Here is a 24,053-nt window from a genome sequence, read left to right as displayed (position 1 = left end):
CATATTTCAAAAAGGCTGTCAGAAGAGACTCAGTGCCGTGAATTATATAGCAAGCATTATCCAATGAGTGATAAAACAGGGCAAGGTTATTTGAAAATGGAGAAGTGAATAAAAAAATTCCTTCTGGGCAACTTATACACCGTGGAAATATTTCAAAATATGTTGTTTAATCAATTTACAGACAAAGCAGCTTTTCAATATTTCTCAAACAGAGCTCAAGATTAATATGCTTATGCCTCACCTATCTGAAATGGAACACTGTGTGGTCTTCATGTTGTGTGGCACAACATCTGCTGGTTGTAGCTTGTTTGCTGGTTGTTCTTTAGCCAAGGGACTTCAGAAAGCCCATTACCGATTAGGCACAAGAATCTGGACTGATTGAATAAAAATATACAAAATATACACAAATGCAGATGGCAAATCCATACAGTACAGTATGTGAGTAACACAGCATGTGAATAAATGCCTCATCTGTATCTATCTGAATTACGAATCTGTTATCTGTTACGAACCCTCCACTGGCCGTACACAGATTTTACTTCTGTAAATGCAAAAAAGAAGATAATTTTAAAGGTGTTGCAGGTGTTGAAAAGTTGTACATCCAAAATTGTAGATCACAGAGAAGCCATATATGACAGGTGTCATAATTCCTATAGGAAAATAGTTTTTTTTTTATACAGCACACACAGGATTAATATTTTTGTTTTGGTTTTTCAACCTATATAAATACTCTCTACATCAGGACTTGCTGCCATGGAAAAGACATCTTCTAAATATATTTGAAGTATTAGTAGCAGCAAAGAGTGCAAAGATAGGAAAACAAACTACAGGATCCCTCCTACAGAAAGCAAAGCAACATGTTAATTTATGTATTTTATTTATATAAAAAGGAAGTAATCATTACAGTCCCTCTTTAATAAAGAATATTTACAGTTGCATCCAGCCAGACCAAAATAGTTCTGAATCCATCAAGCTTCCAATATTGTGCTTAGATACATCAGCGAAGAAAATCTCATATAAAAATACTATACAGAGAATACATCTTTAATATTACACATTTAAAAATACACATTAATATTAATGCATACATATCATTCAAAATGCATAGGGATGGAAACAAAGAGGCAAATTTAAAGCCTTAAAACGCTTGAGTAAAAACCAGAAGCATGACTCCAGGCTTCCTTAGAATATTGCATATAAAACATTTAGCAATACCTTTCGGTGTCAAATATTATGGCACATTAATATACTTACATACAACGGATCAGGTACTGAACACTTAAAAAATACCAAAGGTTCTAGGTAAAAACAATACTTCATCTCTAGTGAATGAATTAAAAATACGCAGTCAACTTATCACTCAGCTCGGCTTTGTGTCAGAGCCTATAATTTAAACGAAACAGAAATGCATCCTTACAAATAGAAACTGATCTGGGTCGTTTTTAAAGGATCTGATTTTGTTGTGGATTTGAGCAATTACGTAAGAGCTTAAAAAGATTCCAGAGGCAGAAAAAGAGCATTCCGACAGAACACTGAGAGAAAGCTCTTAGCAAGTTTACATCTGAACGAAACAGATTGTGTTCTGTTCAGCATTCTCAAAAATCTGAGTGAACAAAAGCAGCTTTCTATTTTATGGTAAAAAGATCTTTCTTGTGCGTTTCAGCAAGGACACAAAGAGACCCGAGGGCAGGCAGATCATACTTACTAATCCACTGATAATTCTATTTAGTTATTTGGCAGCATGAATGGAAGTAAATGAAATACAGTGTCAAAAATAGAAATTAGTGTGGTCAAGTATGCCCAGACTACACAAAAAGGCCTATAACACAATTAAAGTGAAAAGAAACCAATTGGAAATACATTAAAAACATCCACAGATTTTCTCCTACTGGTAACAAATTACTAATACTAAGGTGGCTTTTTTTAGAACTGCTTTTTCCTGGATAGTTCGATGTCTACGTTTTTTTTCTGTTATGGCACTGTGTAAAAGGTCAGTCTGTTATTACAAGCTACAAAGTTCGTGAGGGTAAAAATTCTGCTTTTTGGTCAGGATTCCACTCTTGAACTATCCATCAATTGGCTTAAGAAAAACAGTTTTTTTCTAGAACATGGGGCAAAGTGAAAAAAATCAATGGACTGCAGCTATAAAAACAGCTTGCAAATGAATTGCTTCCTTGACAAATACTGTAAATAACAATAGCTCTATGGGATTTTAAAAATGGAATAGAAAGTTAATGGATAATAGACTGCTGGGGTCACTTTCACCAGTGCAATCATCTTTCAATAAAGGCCCCCCTCTTAAAAACTCTGCCAGTAAACAAAAAAAAAAGAAGAATTACTCCAAAACTGTTTGTTTAGCCTTATCTTATTTGTATAGGTCACATAGTCATAAGGCTTTAAACTCTAGTTACCTTTAATCCTGACACATGGTAAAAACTGCAGACTGACAAATTACACAAACATCAAAAGCACAACAAATAAGAAAAGGAATGGCATTTTATATGTACAGTACATAATACATTGAAAAAGTTACAAAATTGCAGCACCATATGTGGTAAAAAGCACGCATGCTACATACAATGAAAGTAGCAGATGGTTCCTGTAAGAAAGAAAACAAAAGTACTGGAAGTGAACTAACATTTTGTTGCATGTGCAAAGTCCATTTATAAGAGTCCACTGATTGTGAACAAGAATGTAAAAACAAAACTGTGTGCTAAAACTGTGCTCAGAGAAGTCATTTTTCAAAGCAGTTTTGCTTACCTCAGTTTGTTTCCTGAAGTGGTTATGTACTGTATATTAAAAATAAAACATAAAACAACATATGGAAAACTGTACCACCATCTACAGGCGAAGCTTAAGAATTCAACGATTAATGCAATGGAAAAGTAGAGATATTGGTGAAGTGGCCCCATTAAAATACCCCATAAATCAATCAAACCATCTTCTGTAATACCAAATGAAAAGGGGAAGAACCAGGACAGAGACTATACTCCTGTGACATCAAAGGTGTATGATCAGTCTCGTACTGAAGCTTGGTGGTACAGAATGAATTAAAAGAAACCAAGGGAAAGAGTGGGGAATAGCGAACACTACAGTGCACAAAATGAGGAGTTTCAGTCATGAAACACCAACACAAAATACAACTACAAAGAACTACAAAGAGCTGTGCAGTACTGATTGGAGTAGTGATATAATGGATAACGGTAATCAGGGGAGAGTGGCATTCTAAATGTAAATATGAATAAAGGGAACAGGAAAGTGGAAAGATCTGGAAACCTAAGGAAAAATATGTTTTTGTCCTCAGTTTCTAACATTTATTTATTCTGTGAAGTGAAATTCCTGCTTTGCTTGATGTGCAATAGAATCAATGACAAAACACCAAAGAGCATATCCAAAGATGCCCTAAGGGGAATAAAGTTAAAGGAAAATCATTGAAACCTCAACCAAAACATCTCCTGACCTCAACCAAAACAGAACTTTTAAGGGAAAGAAAACATTTTTGAGTCAGGCAGTACCTGTTGTTTTTAACTTTTGGCTCCAAATTTATTAAAGGCAGGTTCTCTCTTGCATGTTTGGTGCTCGCTTGCTCTTTATGCTGTGTGCTTTTGTTGGCTGCAGTGCAGCGCTTCTTGCCAAAGTAATTTGGGAGAATAATAGGATTCCAGGATCAAGACTCTTTTTTGAAGTGTGAGACTACACAGTAGAAAGTTACGTGCTGAGGGAAAAACAACAAACAAACAAAGAAACGCAAAAAGGAACCTTTCTCTGCCAGCAGCAGGGAAGTACAGTAGGAAGTGAAGTGCTTTTCCTGAACTCTTTTCAGAGGTCCATTGTGCTGGTCTTGTTTTCCCTGTTCCCGGAGTGCTTGCCCTGTAGTTCCCCAGAATCTTCTTCCCCCTGCATGTGTGTGGACTGAGCCAAAGGGTTTCGGCTGATCACCAGCTCGAGTTTGTCACCCGCCTCCGTGATCAGAGGCACGGCCAGGCAACAGTCGAAGTCCCTTGTGCGGACGTGGTTCACCTTTGGGGACCAAAATCACAGCGCGGTGTTAATTTTCTAAGTCGTCTAAGGACTTATTTTCAGCTACTGTAGGGTCCGTTGTGTCACTCTTTACCAGGACGGACGCTATCTAATGCTTTTTTATATAGCACTTCTGAAATCTCAAATCTCACCATTCAGATGAGAAGGAAAATGTCCAAGGAAGTCTGACAGTACTTTTACACTGAAAGTCACAAGGACAGCCACAAAGGCCATGTTGCTCAGAAAACCAATAATACCCAATACCTCTGGTTTTAGTCTATTCCAATAGGGAATCAGAACAGACTAAAACCAGAGATCTCTGGACTCACTGTTTCAACCTGTACTCATTACAGAAGCCTTGGTTATTGGATGAGGCACAAAAGCCCAGTTTTATATTTTGTAAGCATTCCTGTGGATTTTTAATTTGTTGTCTAGCTTTTCCTGCATCAAGATACCAAAAAACAACAAAATTATCTACATTTATTTAATGTGTTATTATACAGTATCAGACATTATCATAGTTTATGTACATGTAGTTAAAGAGTGTCAAAGTGATTCCTTCCCTTTGACTTTCTGAAGATGAGGCTCTGGTAAGGTGATCCTGCTACTGGAGTTCAATAAGTCCATGCAGCTGGCGAGAATTAACATCACTTCTATTTGAGTTTGTGATGTTACAGTTTGTCAACTTTTAATTGTTGAATCCACAAACAATCAGAATGTTTATTGAACATTCACATTTTATTTTGAATGGGCTGTCTTTTTTCTTGCCAAAATGGGCTTTCAAATATGTATTTTATAGAACTGGATCTTATTAAATACAGCTTAAGCTAAGCAGATCCATATTTTTCGTCTTTGGTTTGAAGTTACTAAATATTTTTTATTTCCTCCAGATCATAATTAAGATAAAGCAATTGAGGAAATTGGAAACAGAGGTCACATTTGATATGAATATGGATCTGATTAGGCTGAACCACATTTAAATAAATATTGTGAAAGCTTAACACATGCTGAAATTTCCTGGATTTCCTAAGCTATAATGTATACAATGTATTGGGACTTCTATCCGTACATAGATTTAACAAATTTGGCAAAGTATACACACAAAAATAGTTAAGCTGATAAACTGAGGACCTCTGCTACTTTGTGAAGCTTTATTAATGTACAACATTCTACAAGATACATTTTGCTTTCACTTATAGTGGCTTCATTTATTGATGTAAGAAATTAATTTGAAGAAGTATTACACTGCTTTAGCACAGTTATATTTTCAAAATGTCATATTGATCGTCATAGTGTTTTTTTGTACGGACGTAATAATTGTCAACAACTCCAATATGATTGTCTATCCTTGTGCCCTGCAACCTCCATTTACTTGTGGCAAAGCTTTTCAAAGACCTCCATCTCCTTGTTCATTTTCACTTTTTGTTCAACCGCTTTGAATTTACGGTGTCTGTTGGAAAATTTGGCAGAATGTTAATAATAAGGTCATACAACATGGGCATGAGCTTACTCTATGTGCGTTCCCATGTAGACCATAGTATTCATTTTTGAATGATTTATAATCCAGTTGTGTATTAGACCTTGAGGAGAGGACAAATATATATGACTTGTAGCAGACGTAACACACATTTGGAATAAAAATATAGAGGTCAGAAGTCTCAAACAATAACTGTACATAGAGTTCTTACACAGGAAAGGTAGGAGGCTAGATACATTCTACGAGTATATCCTTTCAAATCACAAAGACAAAGCAGTGGAACTACAATACTAAATTTGAATCAGATTGTAACCAAGATAATGAGTGGAGAAGCCCCTAAACATGCCACTGAGCAGGTGAAAGAGGAACATACAGTATGCCAGAAGGAGCACAGTTTGGCACTGGATAATGAATTTGTATTACCTTAGGATGAGTCTGTTTTATTAACTTATACAGCTGCTAGCGCTAAACCCCACCCTCCCTTTTCTTGCAGCACTTGCAGGCTGATCAAGGGAGTGCTTGTGGTTGCTGCATCATCTGACTCAAGCCCCTCAAGCGAAGTAACACACTGACAAGAACAAGTTAAGGGACAGTGATGTGTCTTTCAGCAACAAAACATTAAGATTCAAAATCTCTCAAAAGCAGGTAACGGGGCTCCAAAATTAGACTTGTTATATGATAACTGTGAATGGCAAATTATCACAGGAATTTGTAGGAGTTCTGGGTGATCTGAAAGAGCACTCCCAACCCTTTATGCTGCAGATAGCGTGGGAAGAGAGGAGTTTTGAAATTTACTTTAGTAGGTGTCAGGATGTTAAAAGGAAATCAGAATGACGCACAAGGTCAAGTTCTTAGCCATGAGGGTGTGTTTCTGCTCTACTCTGTGGCTGGTGTTGGTTAAGTTGTCTTTTCTCTATGCAAAGACCACTGATTTTAGTCCATCAAAGCTCTGTAGGATGAAACGCCCTCAGCCAGATACCTGTAGAATCCTGTCGTACGGTTTCAGCCCCCCACGGTCAGCTGGTCCATCAGGACGGATCATGTTCACATAAACTCCTTTCTCCAGGAACCCATCAGACACACTGAAGCCAAAGTCATCACTTTCAGGGTCCTTCATGATTGTCACCTGAAACAAGAAACCGAAACCTCCAGTATACCACTGCAGGCTGTTAGGCAGCCTTTGACGTGTACTTGTTCATTTAATCTTGATCTAAAGCATACAAAGGGATTAAATGCTCATCAGAGGAGTTTGTTGTTGCAGCAATTTTAAGTTTTTGTACTTTTATTCCAACAAAGATGTTAAAGTTTCTGAAATGTATTTCCTAGGCATAATAGAAGTGTAAATATCCAATCATGTACAAACAGTATTTTGTACATTAAGATTTTGAAATCATACAGTAAATAGCACTTAGTGGGATTGACTACTTGGGACCAACATTTGATTTAAGTAATGCACAACGTGCTTAAACGTGGTGAGGATGATATGCAAAATTTTACTGTGGCACTGCAGCTCATTTCAGTCACAGTACCTGAGCACCTGGGTATAGTGGATTTCCTGGGATACTACTACTTGGCTCAGTCAAACACATCCTACCTGAGGTCTGCAGTGAGGTCCTGACTCTCTTTATGACTCTGGGTGGCACAGACAGTGAGTATTATCATGGGTGTTCTTCTCAAATAAAATAATGTCCTCTTTGAACACACAACCATTGCTTTGGATAGGTTAAACAGTTTCTATCCAAACACCTTTTAGAACAACTACAGTACCAAAAGCAGAGTAAGTTTGGAATACACATCTGACTCCCTCTACATCTGGACAACGTTCTGTCACAGGCAGGTTTGTTTGAGCTCTCTGATTCACATGGTTGCTACACAAAAGAATCATTTGCAAAATGATTCATTAATGTGACACATCTTACTGGTAGGAGGAGATATGTGCAGCAACGAGAAATCTCAGGTATAAGCAATGACCTTTGGTGTTGGCTGCTACCTTTAGCCCAGTTTAGCCCAGGGTTTTCACTGTCTACCAGGACACACACCTTGTGCAGCTCTAGTGGTGTTGGAGACATGATCTCCTGAATCTCCTCTTTGATCCTCCGGGACTCCCAGGTCTTCTCAGATCCTCGGCTTGAAGTTTTGTTCTTTCCACTGTCATGGAGAAGAGTAGCTTTTCTGACTGGACTCATTCCAGGCTGGTTGATAGAATCTACAGGTATATGTGACTTATTTCCATCGACACCTAAACTGAGTGCACTTCCGGTCATTATTGAGGCCTGTAAGGAAAAAGCCAGATAATCTGTATAACATAACATTGAAAACAAATTACAACCTTTTATTAACTGACCCACGGAAGGGCTGATGATTGACAGCTCAATTGTATGACTAAAACTACAGCATGTCTGTCTGCTGCAATGACAATAAAAGCTAATGTGATATTTTTCATAGATAAATACAGGTAAAGTTATACAGCAGCAATAATTATACTGAAAGGTAATAAAATAAAAATACCAGTGTATAGCAACTACAGTAATAACAATTATATGAATTGTGTTGGATTAGTATGTCAAAATTCAATCACAGGCATGACTGTGTATAATTGTTCATTCAAATGTCTCGAATTAAACTGCCATGTCTAGAACAAGCAACACATAGAAACACTGGCTGAGACTCCCCCAAAGGTTAGTAACAACCCGTCTTCTGCAGAGCAGGTGAAAACTTGTGAAATACATCATCCTTCTGCTTCGTATTTTTGTGACTCAGAGTACTTCTGCAGTAAAATGAGCACCACCCAAATCACAGTGGAATCTTCCAGTTCCACCACAGCACAATCTCGGCTGTGATGTAAACAGCAGTATTGGGACTGAGCATCTGCTTGTCTGTGCACCATGCAAAAACCCATGCTGCTGTGCTGGCTGGCTTTTGTACATTCTGTGCTCCTGGGTTTGCCACAGTTGTATTTTCTCTGTCAGGAATGCTCATTTTACTATGAAAGGAATCTGCAAATGACAGTGCTTTTAAAGCATTTATGATTTATATTTATGCCAATCAAAATATATTTATAATTTTGAAAGTTCAATTTTCTAAAAAAAAAAAGCCAAGTATGAACCAGAACGTAAACAGAGTGGGCCTGTTTATGTATCTCCGGTATCTCGTCATTCAACAGCAGCAGTTACGCAAATATGCAAACCAGTTTTCTGGAAGGACAACCAGGGAAAGAGAGAATTTACCTCAATCTCCCTTAGGAGCTCTGACTGCCCACAAGTTTCTAAGTCCTCCAAAGCCTGGCACCAAAAACTGTCCTCATGGTCCAGATTGAGTCCATCATGGTGCTGGTGGCTGACATATCTGTTTCAATGCAGGAACCAAAAAATGTGAGCAATCCACTTGAGAGGGACTGGCAAAAGACTCAAGAGACAGAGAGCCGCCCATTGCTACGGCGGAGGCTGCGCAACTTGCCGGGATGTGTGTGCGTGCTGCGGTGAAAGGGGGGGGTTTCTTCACACAGTCAGTTCTAGCTTATGAGGGAGAGCTTTTTTTGCAGCCAAAAGACCAGCATCCTTAAGAACCACGAAAACCTTCATGCAGTTACTTCAAAAATTGAGTAACAACAGGCCTCCCCAGCTAGGCATTTGGTGCAGTGAAGTGAAGGTCAGGAAAAAAACCCCAAAAACAACAAACGAAAAGAACTTAAGAGTCCTTGGGACGATTGAAGGAGGCCTTTTTTTTAGGAAAACTTGGTGAAACAGAGAAGCGACAGAAGGATGTGTTTATGGCTAAAAAACAGTAGCCTCTCAGGCTGTTAGTACAAAGGCAGATGGGACAAAGAGTTTCAGATCTGAGAGACAGAACACCTGAGAAGAGAAGAAAAAAATATATACACACAAGATAACAAGACAATATGAGAGAATGGAACATTACAAAAGAGGTTTCCCTCTGATTATGAATTTCTTATGTAAAACAATAAAAAACATGTCATCAATGATTGATTTCTAATTTATTAGCTAGTTAACTACAGTACATACTGTACTGCAGGTAATTGCAACCATTGTGATCTGATTATATTGCATTATGAAACTAAGACCAACTAATTCTGTTAGACACAGTTGCTGTACTTTCCAAAATTAGCAAATTCATTTTTAAATCTGAAATTAAAAATCTAAACTATTTGCCACTTTCATAAACTCACAGTAAACAAAAACTGTTTGATCAATTTGCAATCAAAAAGGCAAAAGGACAATCAGATCTTCTGTTAAAGATCTTTAACTCCAGTAAAGAAATACAGTAGATAAGTAAATAATCATATTGGTTCTTATTTAGCTTCCATTCTGTTTTGATTATGTAGTGTATCTGCATTTTATATATCGGGCTTTAGTAAAATCAATTGAAAACATCCAAAACTGCTTTAAAATGCCCACAGAGCAGAAGCAAAATGGGTCTATTTAAGCAAACCAGGAGACTGATTTTTTTTTCACATATTAGTCTGACTGGCCCAAACTGACATCACTTACAGTACATGTTGATGGAGCAATGAGTATTAATATGTCTTTGACACACTAAAAAGCAAAATGCTAATTCGATTTACAGACAACAAAAATGACATAACAATGCACCATCAGTGAAAACTACAATACAAGACAGATACAAAATAAATTATAATCAATGTAAGAGTGAATATCTCCCTTGGTAGGCGCAAAAGGTTCATTCCAAGCTTTAGTTCCAAGAATTAAAATTGTTGAGTGGCCACAGTTTCTTCCCCCAATCTATATTTGTTTCACATACTATTTACCACCAAAAAGAGTGGTTACATAATGTTTCGAGTCTCATGTGAATTTCACTCTTCATTTATTAATATCATTTTAAAAGGAAGCACAACAATTCACCCATGACTTCAAACAACCACAAGCATTTGCAATATCTGTGAAAATCTCTTGTTCTATACGATTAATACATGATTATATGGGAGCTACTTGCATTGTGGCTAAGTGCTTAATTTACTGTATTTTGATACTTTATTACTTTCCTACTTTGTTTTGCTGTTCATTCTCCTTGCAAAACGCCCAGCTTATGGAAGTGATTTCAGGCTGTATTATCCAAATGCATAAAGGAGGAGCCAATTTAAAAGTGGTGGGCTTCGGAGCGGTTTGTAAGCAATTTGTTGAAAAGATTCTTGACATATTTTGGTTAGAATACATTCTTGAGGGCTACAGTTTGAAACAAAGATATTATGGCACCAGCATTATTCTGGTGAGTTAAAGGCAAATCAAAGAATTACAGAGTTTATTAAGGATACACTATTAAGCACCAAAATCCTGCTTTTGGAAAGGATCAACAGATCGTGCATTTTTATGATGACTTCTATAGACTTTACATATACATAGATAAATAGCTTAAGTTATATTGTTAATGCATCTCATGTAAAATAAGAAAAAAATAAATTTAAATTACACTATAGATTAAAAGCTAATTTGTAGCTAATGAATCACATCAAATCTAATCATCTGCATGGTAGGCGTCTCTTGTCATTTTCATTTGTTCCTTGCTACACGGCTGCTCATTTTCAAATCACAAATGATAACAACTGAATACCTAAAACCATTCTTTTAAGTGTACTAATTTTTCTGAGCTTACTATAGAGAGAAAAACTAAAGGACCCACAAGGCCACCATACCAAACGGGTCTTTCTTTGGACACCTCCGAAATACCCGAGTCAATGAGAGTTTGTACCTGAATTTCCACGGTAACATTCTTACCCCGTAGTCTTGTCCCAGTCATCCTCACTGAAGCCCCCATCAGCGAAGGGGTAGTTCTTCCGGCGATTAGTGGGAGGGGTGCTGTTCCGGTGCTTGGTGTTCCTCCACTCATGGGGGTGTAGTGCAATTCCAGCTGCTGCCTGATGGATATATGTTCCTAGACCAGAAGGAGGAATAAAGCACATCTTTGGATTTAGCAAGGCACACCTGCTTTGTTTCTCTTTTCATCTCTTGGAGAATCACTACACCCACAATCCAGACCCTGTACACAGACTCAAGTGCTGACATACTGAATTTGACCACTACAACAGACCGTATTCAATCAGGTAGCTAAGGCAAGATCCAGCCTTTCAGGATGAGATAGGACATTCAATCCTAACTTAACTGAAGAAATTCCATGTTAAACTGGTAAAACACTTTTCTAAGGCTTTATAAAATAATGTTTATAGGTGACATGAAAAATATGAAAGATTACTCCTACCCTGGGCATATATTTTCTTTTACAGAAACCGTGCCATCAGCAACAGAGCCACTCAGTAAAATTAAGAATGGAAAGCCTGCACCTTGACTGCCATAGCCAGCATCGATGCCCGAACCATCCCAGGATTCCAGTGCGCTGTCTACACTAGGAATGGTGGTGGAATAGATCTCGGACAGCTTGCTGGTCTTCTGGGAGTCTGTCATCTCATCTTCAGGGTCACTCAGATCATTTATGACCCCAGATTTCTTCTTGGTGCCTGGCTCTGTGACATGATCAACAGTGCTGCTTTAAAATCATGTTCAAGACCCGCTGACCAGAATAAAGAGAACTGCTTATTCTTTGCAGTTAAAGCATACAAAAGAACCAATTCAAATTCTCTTTCTTTTCTCTTTCTATAAAAATGTCCTTTGTATTCTGTCTCATCCTGCTGTCCTACACAATAGGTAGACAGGGCAGGGCTCCAAGCATGAAAACCAGCAATAAAAAAGATTAAGGAGTTTCTCTCTACCCAGATGCTGATTAAAATTCAGTTATTATAGTCAGCTGGTCTTGATTTTCATTAAGCCTCTATCTGGGTGGTAATGTTTTTGAAGACATTATTTAGTGTATAAATTCCAGGGGATAATGAATTTGTTCTATTTATGTTAAGGAAAAGCCAGATGGCCCAAGGACAAGAACTGATCCAGGAACTGCTTTTGTGTCCACTGCATTATCCACTGTGGCCACTACCTGGTGCTGGATAACATAAATGCCAAATACCACACCACCAATAAATACTGTCAACGAAATAAACCCATTACCACAATCCAACAGAACTATAATTTATTTTGCCCTTGGCCACGGTTACAAAAAATTGATTTTCAAAGGCATGTGGTAGCATCAATTTTAAGGAACACATTTTAGCTTTGAAACAGAATTAAAAGGACTCATCTGGAAAACCTTGGAACTACAGAACAACAATGTAACTGTAGACCATTCGCCTGCATATTCTGCTCCTGTTAAAATAGCAGCTCTGCTTGTGCATTCGGAGGTTTAATACAGTCAATGAGTCAAGAGATACAAACTATAGTAGATTTGCAGATTTGATATGTTTAGCAATAATTGGCCCAATTAAGTCATGCAGAGCGCAGTTGGAATAAAAAAAAACAGAAGACACTGTGTCTTTGCAAAACCAGATTTTAGACGTGTGAAATAAAACTAATATTTCAGAACAGCAACAATTGTCAACAAAAAGCAAAAAACTTAATGAATGATCCCTACACAGCAATTGCCTTCAGAAGCCCTACGGCAGTCTTCTAGAGCTCCCTCAGAACTGTGGTGCTTTGCACACTTACTATCTACTTGCTTCTTGATCTTGAGGGTGACCGTCTCTCCTGCCATCTGGAGCAGATGAATTGCCTCGCTCAGCGGTTTCCCTTTCAGGCTAACATTATTGATGGCCAAAATCCTGTCTCCTATGTGGATTGCTCCAGTCCTTTAAACAAAAACAGAGGTACGAGTAAGTGAAATTCCTGCATGCTTCCTGAACAATAACAAGGTCTGAATTGAGATAACAGTGTTGGGGGTATGCGGAGAGTTTTAAATATTTTAAGTGTCTCAAGGTCATGCATCAGAAACCCTGTCAGGGCATCTAGTGCTGTGATAAAGTTGTCTCCTCTCCAGAGGTGATGTTTCTGCTTTTTTTTTCCACAATAAGAAAAGAACAGGACAGGACACTGTTTTAATGTCTCTCGTGTACAGTATATACTGTACGCATCACAATGCTAAGACTGCCCACAATTTGTTTAAACATTTTTGATTTCATGATGCATTCCATCAGGTCTTCCTTTCAAAGTGAGACACACTTAAGGTGATGGAAAAAAAAAAGTTATACCTGCCCTCTTCATCAAAATGTTTTTGATGCTTTTGAATTAAAGCAGTGAATGTCTTGTTTTATTTTAAACATTTGTTTTCACTTACATTTAATTTAATAGAAGGTTGCCAATTTCTTCACCATTTATGCTCTTTGAATTTGGATTCACCTTATTCAACTCACTCCTAAACCTCCTACTGGAACCCAAGAAAGAGAATTTAACCTCACATCCTCTTAAAAGTGCAATTTAAAGTCATTGGCTTCTTGGCTTGAGTGTGAACAGTGGGCCTTGCTCAACAAGGGATTCCTGTTTTTACTCCGACTTACAGGTAACCCAAACACTGAAGGAACATTTTTATACAGTAAATTTGAGACACCCCCTCTTTTCACTCACTCTCTTCTCCCAGCTGTCTTTCTGGAGTTTCCCATAGTGTGCTAGTGAATAGAAATGCATGAAAGAATTGCCAAAACTGGGATAACAAAAAGTTGCTGAAAATGATTGACCTGAGAAAAGATTACGCTGGTTATCTGTCAAGATATTTTGATTAAACAATGAAGTGAAAATTACAATTTTAACTGAAAGAGTTTCAATGGAAATGTGTGAATTCCTTTCTTCTCTCTCCAGGTAAATTACTGTATTCATCTGTTATTTCTTTCAGTACATTGCTGGTTAATCATGATCGCCAGACTTGACCATCTGTTCACCAATTTGAAGTGTTAAAAACTTCAGTCAGGTTCATCGTAACACACTCCCGAGAAAATAAAATACAAATGATCTTTTCAGGCAGCTCTGCTATTGGAACAGCTCGGATTTTAAGCAACAGCCTTCAGAATAAAGAGCAAGTGTTGGTCTCTAAGAGGGGTTTTTAAAGGAATAGTCAGTCAGAGACCTGAAGCATTTTTACTTTCACCAGGTAAAGTCTTTGCTTCAGAAGAAAAAAATAATAATATACTGACATTTTTTTTGATGAAACAGAATGCCTTTCTTTGTTCATTAAAATAGAATTTTACTCAGAAACAGACTGTTTTAACTTCAAAGTTTCTTGACAAAATGACTAGAGGAAAGAAGATATGCTTTTGCAGGAACACATAGCTTACCAGAAAGTGCAAAATTATTAAAGTTCTTTTACAGCTACACAACAAAAACTGAACAATTTGAAAACAGGGAAATTGGGTACTGGGTACAGTTCTTGTTTTTCTTCTTGTCTTGGAAATCAGATAAAAAATGCACACAGTAGACTATCACAAAGAAGATTCCTCAGTGTGAGAATGATGGTATGTGTATGTAAAAGTTAAGTTGATATAATGTACTGTATACATTACTACCTCCAAATCTACTGTATTTGCTAATAAACTAAAGAAAAAAGTAAAATAGCTTTCTGAACTGTTCACTAGGTGGCAGGCTTCTCAAAGCTATGTGCAGTAGAATATTAACGCCTTCATCTTCTTAATGTTGTGCATAAAGTAATGTATGTACAAATATGAATAATACAAAGAAAACACCAGTTTTTGTCCTGTAAAAAAAACAATCTCAGAGTGACAAATAGATCATTTCACTATTAACACAGTATACAGTTTTATAGAGTTTATAGCAAAAGCTCTGGAGAAAGATGAAGCTCAGCTCTTAAATTTTTTTTTATACAACTCAATCATACTTGTCTGTATCTTCCACCTTGTTCAAATTATAACCTATTTAAAAGTTTAACTGCAAGAATAAAGATTACTTTAGAAACACCGTGCTCCTTTGAGAGCTCAGTCTTTTCTCATTAGTGATGTTCTTCCTGGAGATTCTGGTAAAGAGAGTTATATTCATTTATAAAAAACATTTTTAAATCTAATTCGAAAAGAGCAACCATCCTAACAGTTACCATGCTTACCCTTACACACTTCACTATACATATAATTAAAGTAAATGGACATTTGGAACTTCTAGGATAGTTAACCTAGTACTGTCCACTCATAATTTTAATTAAGACGCACATACTGTAGATGGATTTTATGTTATACTGAATGTACTGTAGCAACTGCGAGTTAATAATGTTAATAAATAATGCTTCAAAGTCAGAGAGATTCTCCAGTGAGCTAAAACAACTGACATAAAAGACATGTGTCTATGAAGAGTGTGCTTATCAATAGGACCAGGAAAGATGACATCAGAAAAAAAAACACGTTCATAGTGTTTCCCACTCTTTGTGCCATGGATTAACTAATTTGTTTCTTTGCTTTTTGCAAGTTTAGAAAAATACTAATAAAACGTGTTACTGCCGACGGGCATATAGAAAATAACTCCCATAGTCCCAGTCCCATAGTGTTGGATATCACAACATGCTGAAGATTGATTTTAAATGGACTACAAAAGAAGAGATTCAATTATCAAGAAACAAGACCATTTTCTGCAGTCTAAAGCTTTTGTGTTGCAGTGGCTGGAGACACTAGAGGGAGCTGACTGCACAAAGAAGTCTACTGTTCTTGTAGCTTTCCTAATACAGTATCTCACCTTTCAGCCAGCCCTCTCCTGGTTAAGCCAGAAATGACAATGGGGTCAAAGGGCTCTTCAGTCCCAGAGATGGTGATTCCCAGAGGGCCCCCATATCTCTTCAGCTCCACAGTGTAGATTATTGAGCCAGTCATCTCCTGTTCATCTAATACAGGGTAAAGCAAACAGAGGAGGGTCTGATATTTAGTGCATTACAGCACCATTGAATTGAAGAAAATCATTATTTTAATTGCCACAATTCTGAAAATGACACATTGCATGTAATGTACTTACTGTAGCATACAAGTACAAATATTGTACTGTCTGCAACTTGTTAAACAGTTTGAAGAACACAAAAAGGGCAAAGTTAAGAAAGGTGCTTAATTCACCAGCTTTAAAACCATCACAGCTTAAGGTAAAATCCAGTTAAAGTAGGTCACCAGTGAAGGAAGTCAGGCGGTCCATACTAAGCAGATCCTTTCTTTTTAAAACATTCCAGGTCAGGCATGACAACTTCAAAATGTAAAAAAAAAAGTGTAATAAAAAGCAAGATTGCAGAGGCCTACTGTTCAGTCATCTCCTAGTCTGATTGAAGAGAAGCACTTTATACCAAATCTGCCGACACAGATTTTAGGATTTTATTTGATTTTTTTTTTTTTGCAAAGTAGAGTGCTGAGGAAAGAGGATTGGATGGTGTAGCTTCAAAGAGTGTCACATCAGTGTTCAGAACATCTAAAAGCTTATCTCACACATGCATTAGCAGAAGACTTAAAAAATCAAAATCAAAATAAAAGGTGAAGCTATCAGATGGTCACAAAGCTGCATCACTAGATAGCTCTACCAGTGTGATGATTTCAGATAGCATTCCTTCCAGGGGAGCATCAACAACAACAACAACAAAAAAGCAATTAAAATCTAGGAAACTTGCTACTCAACTCAAAAACAAATCTTGATTCTAAAACTTACAAGACATATATGACCATGCAAACTTGGTTGAATGCATATTTAAAACCGGTGATGACTGATCCCTTTTAAACTGTGTCAATAAACACTTTCATACTTTCATTTCAACATATTTCACCATCACTAACTGATAGCCCTGGAAAAACTAACATTGAATTTGGAGATCCTCTCCAATTGCAAGCCCACTGTTGTAGGTATGACAATTCAAACACAGCAAAAGCAAAGAAGCAGTAATTATTTTTTTGTCATATAAATGCATGGTGTTCACTGTTTACCATGAGATGTTGAGATTGTGCTCATAAATAATGCTACAATTTTATCACTGTTTTAAGTAATTCAAAGCGTTTAAAGGAACATCTGTTCTAACAGCAGGGTATTCACAAAGTGAACACTATGGGGAAGATAAGTCAACTGTCTCTATGCACACATTGCTCCCCACAAGTCCAAGAGATCTTGGATAATGTGCACTGCTTCTCACCGGAGTTGTCCTCATCTTTGCGGATCTTTAGCTTGACCAGGTCCTCACATTGCTGCAGGATCTGAACTGCATCTTCCATGGAGCAGTTCTCCAGGCGGATGTTGTCAATGGCCAGCAGTTTGTCTCCTGGCTCTAAGGTGCCTGTTCTGTGGGAAGGGGGCAGAAGACTTTCAGGGAATGATGTTCATAAAACCCTCCACTATTTAGTCATGGTTATTGTCAGGATAGTTGTCACAATCATACATAACAAGATATCAAGACACACAGTGCTGTGGTTTTTCTAGCAATGAAGGAAGCATTTTTACACTTTTAGCATCTACAGTACTAATTTTTACATCTGAGGCTGAAAAGCATCAATTTATAGTCCTGTCTGAAATGAGAATAACCAAATTTAACAAAGAAATCCCATAAACCTTGATGTTCAAATAAGGGTAAAATGCAAAGCATCGTGCACAGGCGAGAGATCATTCAATATTTCATTTCAATCGGTTTTTGCCTGGGGGTCTGGGTTTTGTTTTAACTTCAGATTTCCAAATGCTAACAGACATTTGGTTAATAATTGGAGATCTTAAAGATGGAATTGCCTTTTCAACCTTTATTAAATTGAGAAACTGGTCATATTTAATAGCTCTCTTTTTGTAAAACAGACGATTAGAATCGACGAGGTTAATTTATAATCTTTTGATGTTTGGCAGTTGTAATAAATAAAAGCATACATGACTATACTATGAGGACTGCCGCTGCTTCTCGTTGAAATTATTTCACAAAGGGAAAGATCTCCCTCAGCTGGCAGAGTTTTGAAATGATCTTTTTGGCTGCTTTGAGGCAATAGGTCTACAAACGTTTCAGAACACAATGTTTTTTTTTAGTTCTGAACTGTATTTATGATAAACTGCTATAATTCAGTGATTTCAAGTAGTCTAAAATGTTCGTTGCAAACATGGTATGGCAGGTACTTTTTCACTATTTTTGTAGAAAATGTATTAGCAATGCAATACTTCATTGCCTTTAAAAACATTTCAGCTTTTACCCAAGTGACTATAATGATATCTTTTCTACTTTTAATCATGAGAATAGACTTCTACAAATATATTGTAGTACCAGAATATATAATAGACCATATTATATGTATTATATTGTAGTGCCAATTATCAAAAGTATACCTGCACTCCTTTGCATTTTGAGTTACTGTATATTTTGAATGGAATATTTAGTTGTATACCACCAATTACATTTATTGCTGATGAGAAAAACATTGATAATATTAAATAACACTGGTTTTAATCACAATTATGTATCTTTTCTTTAGTAAAAGGCCATAAAATTCCATTGGAATTTCGGAAACAATTCTATGGAATCCACTAGTTTGCACAGCTATTTCAAAATGATCCAGAATTCTTTAGACTACAGAAGTTTCACCCGTTACAAATGTCGATTTCACCTCTTTATTAACTGAAATAGTACTGAAAGCACGTTGAACATGAAATTTGGGAACATTACTGATCAAAGATACAAGTTCAATGGGTTGATAACTGATAAGATTTCAGACAGCTAACAAAGTTTGTATACTCTTATTACTACACAGCAAACAAAAACCCCTCATCAGAAAAAAAAACACTGCACATAACCACAATCTGAGAATGGCTGTCACAGGCTCGAAACGTTTTACCTCCAAGAAAGGATGTTCTCATTCCACAAGCTGAACGTACAGGAGATTCTTATTGCTACAGGCATTTCAGTCCCCTCAGGCCATTCGCTAAAGAAGCCCGTTAGATAAATGTTCTTCCCTGTCAAAGGTTTACCATGCCCCCTGGCATTCTGTCATAAACACCAAAGTCCCATACCTATGCGCCATGCTTCCTTTTTTAATATCAGAGATGATCAGGGGCTCCCCTGGCTTTTTGCTTGCTGTTGGGAAAGGAGAGAAAAAAAAACTGGATTTAAAATGACAGGTTTAGCGAACGTTGCACTTCCAGTCTTTGAGTGCATTAAAATCACACCGAAGGGGAGACTTCTAGGACTTTGCCAACACATTGGCAGATCACCAAGGAAAGCAGAAATTGTTATCCTTTCATGGAATATACTGGAATCAGGGGTAAATATCAGAGACATACCATTTCGGGTAAGTGGAGGTAAACTGTAATTAGCTGTGTGAGAAGATATTTACAGTACATGTATGAAAGGAGCTGTGCATGTTTCACTTGCTTTTATAAAATAATTGAAGATCACTTTTTGTTTTGCATTAATGTTAACCTGCAAAAACTAACGATTAAATCGAGAATGAAAGGAGATTATTCCATAAAGGATGGAGTTTTCTGTTATCTTTCTCAAAGAACAAGCAGTCAACATCACTAAGACATGGAAACCCAGTGCCAGAGGCTACCACATCGCTATAGGTCAGACACACTTGCAAGGCTAACAGTCTGTCCTTGTGTTTTCTTGTGTGATCAAGGTTCTCCAGTCCTTGTTCTCAGCAGATGTGACACTACCCTCATTTCTCAGATTGAAAACCCTCAAACAATGGAGAAAACAAGCAGGTACCGTATAATGCGATTTTGAGAAGTGAAGAGTTTGGAATGTGACAGACTATACTAGTATAACATTCAACATTCAGATTTAAAAATAGATTTGTTTAAAAAAACAAACAAATATGATACACACTCCACTGTGTTCTATCATTAGGATGCTTCCAGTTAAACTGTGGTATCTAAGTAACAAAACTGAAATGCAGTTTTAGTTTAACATGCATTAACAGTTTTCTAAGATGAGATTGTACATCAAAGAATGGAACTTGTTACAGTTTTTCTTTCATTGCTTGCAAATCCTGGGAAACCTTTTCCTTCACAAAAACGAGGCACCTCTGTTTTGGCCTTCCTTTCTTTGGAGACTGAAGTTTTCACATGTCTCCCAGTAGGCCTTCTGTCTTTCGGATGTATAACCAATCCTTTCAAATGAGATTCTTAAATCCCACATTAAACAGAGCATCAGCATGATTTTCCACTGTGGTACTGAAGCTAGACATTGAGAAATAATTAACTCAACAGAAGAAAAGGGCACTGAAGATAAAGACTTTCCTTTTCTCTGTGAGGATAATGTGGAAATCTTAAGAAATCATATTTGATATACAAATTGCCGCAGTCTATTAACTGTGTATATTTGGCAGGAAAATAAAAGATCTAGTAGGGTTTTGATGTCTATAATTGGTTTAATTAATCAACAATTCCTGAACAATTACGAGAACCTGCTTTATCAGGGAGCATGGCAAATATTAAAAAGGTCCACCACCTTCCTAAGTACAGGATAACCTTATATTGATGACTTTTATAACAAGCAGTGATAAACATTGGCAGCGAGCTATATTTGTCATATATTTGTCTCAGTTTAAGAGAACAACCTCTTTACACAAACCTTATTTTGTATCACAGGATATACCCAGGGTAATTTATTGATAATGCCAAGTAGTGTTTGTTTCTGAGCAAAGAAGAAAATGGATTATGCTGCTACAACAAGGGTGGTCTGTCTTTCAATGGATGAGATAAATTAACGATTTTAACACTCAGGACAAAGCAGAGCATGGGACTATGGTGCTCACTTCCATTGACCGTGCTGCTGAGCAAGCAGATACACAAAGCTGCAGTTCTGGATGCAAAGGCAACAATTCATACTGCACTCCAGCAAGGACACAGCTCAGCGTCAGGCCTGTAAGGTAGCTGTGGGAGTTGAATATTGTTCATACTGTTGGTCCTCCTCATAAACGGATTGCTGGGAGTGGAACCAATGACTCAAGAAAGTACAGAAGGATGGAAAGCTAAACAAGTAGACAAAGATTTACTGTCCTTTGGGGGACTGCAACAGAGAGGGAGAAAGCAGGACTAAAATATTTTTCATCTTGGAATGCCATGGCACTCCATCTAAGATCATTGCAGAAAAAAATATAAGTAAAAAGAAGGAACAAGTTAAAGGTTTATTCCATGCTGAAAAGAGAATAAAGGAAACAACGTTTCGGCTGTGGAGTCTTCTTCAGGTGTCTCCACAGCTGAAACGTTTCTTTTCTTCTCTTTTCAGCATGGAATAAACCTTTAACTTGTTCCTTTGCAGCCTACGCATGCTGATGCAGCTACTTACTTGAACTACTAAGTAAAAATAGTTTAAACACTCATTCACAGTGTTGACTCCTACTCTCTTAATTTGACTGGCTACTTAAATTAAGAGAGTAATTCTTTAAAGATTTTGAACTTTGAAATCTCAAAAGCAGGGCAAAATTGAGTCTCTTGTTTCGATTATGACTTCCTAAATGACTGAATTGTCCAACTGGACTGCGAGAGGCTCAACAATCACTAAACAACTGTTCTTAGGAACATACCCATTTTTGCGGGTTTCTGGGTCACAGCAGGGCATCTCAAAAGAGACTTGCCCGAGGGACTTTTCCCTTTTCCCATTCCAGCACAAAGAAGAAGACTTTTAAGAGTTAATAGTTTGTTCTGTCACGGTGTTTGCATTTAACATCCAGCTACAAACTACATGCAACTTCCAAGAATTATTCCAAAAAGCTGTGGAAAGCCAGGTTTGGTAAAAGGCATCATATAACGTATAATATATAATATATAATAATCTGATAAGTAGAGAGTTATAACTTTGTCTCCTTTTTTGACAACCCAAAAAATCTGAAGTGACTTATTTTTTTCTCCTTCCCCTAACACGGCTTAAAATACTGTACTGTTAACATACTTTACGCAAAACGAATGGAGAAGAAAAATTAATGCCTCTGGGTTTACATTTCCTCAGCTGTGCTGCAAAATCACAAGCAGAGAATGCTTTTCTTCTCCTTCAAAATTTCTACAGGGAAATTTAAAGGGAAAACAGAAGGCCTAGACTGCAGGCTCATGTGTGTCAATGTGTTAGAGACAGGAAATCTGATATCTGTAGTGTCACTTTTGAAAGCAGTAAACTGTGGCATTCAGTTGAAACAATCTGACTTTCACCACATACAGAGACCAATGTAACACGTTACTTAGTTGAATGCACAAACTGGAAAAGTCTATACAGACTATACAAATTTTAAGCTGTCTGATATTCATTGGGTGATATTTAAAAAAAAAAGGTTGTATCCCATCATGACAAGCAGAGCATATTTTTCTGCCACTTCACTTATTCATTTTCATGAACGTTTAGTTGTTTACAATCGCACCTGGTCAAGATGCAAAGGATGTTAATAACAGTAGCAACACTTGGTGGAATGCAGCCCTGGGTACTGATGATAATTCACCTACTACTCCAAATATTACAGCAATGTAATATTTGTCCACATTTGCCCCCTTTTCACTTCCTTATTTCTTAGCCTGTAAAATAGAGCAGATATAAACAATAAACCAAGAATAAAAATAGTGCAAGACACAAAGTGGAGTAGACTTGATATATTATGTGTTTTTCAGACAACAACTCTGACTCGGAAAGGGAACTGTTTATTTCACAGTTGATCCAAATGAGACCTTGCCAGTTACTCCCATGAAAGCCAGGGATACTGCTTGAAGAATTCTATTCTATCCTTTTCTTTCAGTTAAGGAGTGTAGATAAAGAGGCCATGATAAATGTTAATATTTTTTTAATCATTCCTAATGAAGCACTTAATCCCTGCATGACAATCTCCACATAGGCTTCCTGAAGACATGGTTCACAGAGCGCTGCCTGGGCATCGATTCAGAAGGAGATTAATTTACTAGGCTCTCGATCCTAAAGGGCTCAGAGGCACTATGGAAAGAACTTTAAAAAAGGCTGCTGAAGCTGCTACTCACCACTGATTGTAATTCCCAGCTCTACCCCTCTTTTCTTGGGCAATTTAACATGGAATGTACCACTACTGGGGACAACAGATTCTGGAAAGAAAAAACAGAGTGCATTGTTGTAGTTTTAGACAGTTTTGTGTATATACTGTATTGTATTGAACCCTTTCACGTACTTGAGTTCTGACAGTTGAGATAAAAATTGTAAAAAATGGCCAATCAACCTATTTAGAGGAACTTTAGTCTTCAGTACTGTTCTGAAAAGTAGACTGTACTTCAACAGTGAAGTATACACTACAAGTGCATTTAAAACATGAAAACATTAAAACAGGAGACCAGTCTTAAAAAAGGGAGTCTGGCAAAAGCAGCACAACATTGTTGTCAAAGCTGGTACTCTAGTTCCTTTCAAGAAATGGTGGGTTGAAAACTTCCTATTATTTTGCTACTAGAAACTAAAACTAGACCTATTTTTTTACCTTTCATACAGTATGTTCTTAACGTCCATATGATACAAGAATATTATCATCATCTTATTTGTATTATTTGTTGTATCTCCACGACTTTGTTCCATGTAATTGTCTTCTCAGACAATTGTCTTCTGTGGGTGTGCAAACTACTAAACAGGCGCACCACAAAAAATCATCTTTTGAAAAAAAATCTGAAAATCTTTCAGACCTTAAAAGAAATTTCAAATTTGAAAAGAGAAACATTCCTTGCATTTGTGTATGAATTACTTTAAATGGTCATGTAAAAACTAGAACTAGGTGCTGAACCAG

The 24,053-nt window shown here is 37.1% G+C and overlaps 1 protein-coding gene across 10 annotated transcripts in view; it reads right to left on the bottom strand.

Moving 5' to 3' along the window:
• Positions 1-860: 860 nt before the first annotated feature.
• grip2b (glutamate receptor interacting protein 2b) overlaps positions 861-24,053 on the bottom strand; it is a 290,064-nt gene continuing 266,871 nt past the window's right edge. For 8 of the 10 annotated variants that reach the window (XM_015348131.2, XM_015348133.2, XM_069189429.1 and 5 more), the window contains 11 exons: positions 23,290-23,370; positions 19,342-19,405; positions 17,498-17,643; positions 16,078-16,222; positions 13,063-13,202; positions 11,811-11,990; positions 11,248-11,404; positions 8,725-8,842; positions 7,537-7,770; positions 6,477-6,623; positions 861-4,020 (listed from right to left, as the gene is read on the bottom strand). In XM_015348131.2, the coding sequence (XP_015203617.1) occupies positions 3,820-4,020; positions 6,477-6,623; positions 7,537-7,770; positions 8,725-8,842; positions 11,248-11,404; positions 11,811-11,990; positions 13,063-13,202; positions 16,078-16,222; positions 17,498-17,643; positions 19,342-19,405; positions 23,290-23,370 (1,613 nt within the window). In that variant the 3' untranslated portion in view covers positions 861-3,819. Of the gene's footprint in view, positions 4,021-4,043; positions 6,066-6,476; positions 6,624-7,536; positions 7,771-8,724; positions 9,349-11,247; positions 11,405-11,810; positions 11,991-13,062; positions 13,203-16,077; positions 16,223-17,497; positions 17,644-19,341; positions 19,406-23,289; positions 23,371-24,053 lie in introns of those variants that run through there. The other 2 variants (XM_069189428.1, XM_069189432.1) reach the window with 2 other exon arrangements.

The sequence above is a fragment of the Lepisosteus oculatus genome, chromosome 4 (genome assembly GCF_040954835.1).
Source record: "Lepisosteus oculatus isolate fLepOcu1 chromosome 4, fLepOcu1.hap2, whole genome shotgun sequence".
NCBI lineage: Eukaryota > Metazoa > Chordata > Actinopteri > Semionotiformes > Lepisosteidae > Lepisosteus > Lepisosteus oculatus.
The sequence above is the reverse complement of the archived record's forward strand: the minus strand, read 5'-3'. Positions and strand labels throughout refer to the sequence as shown.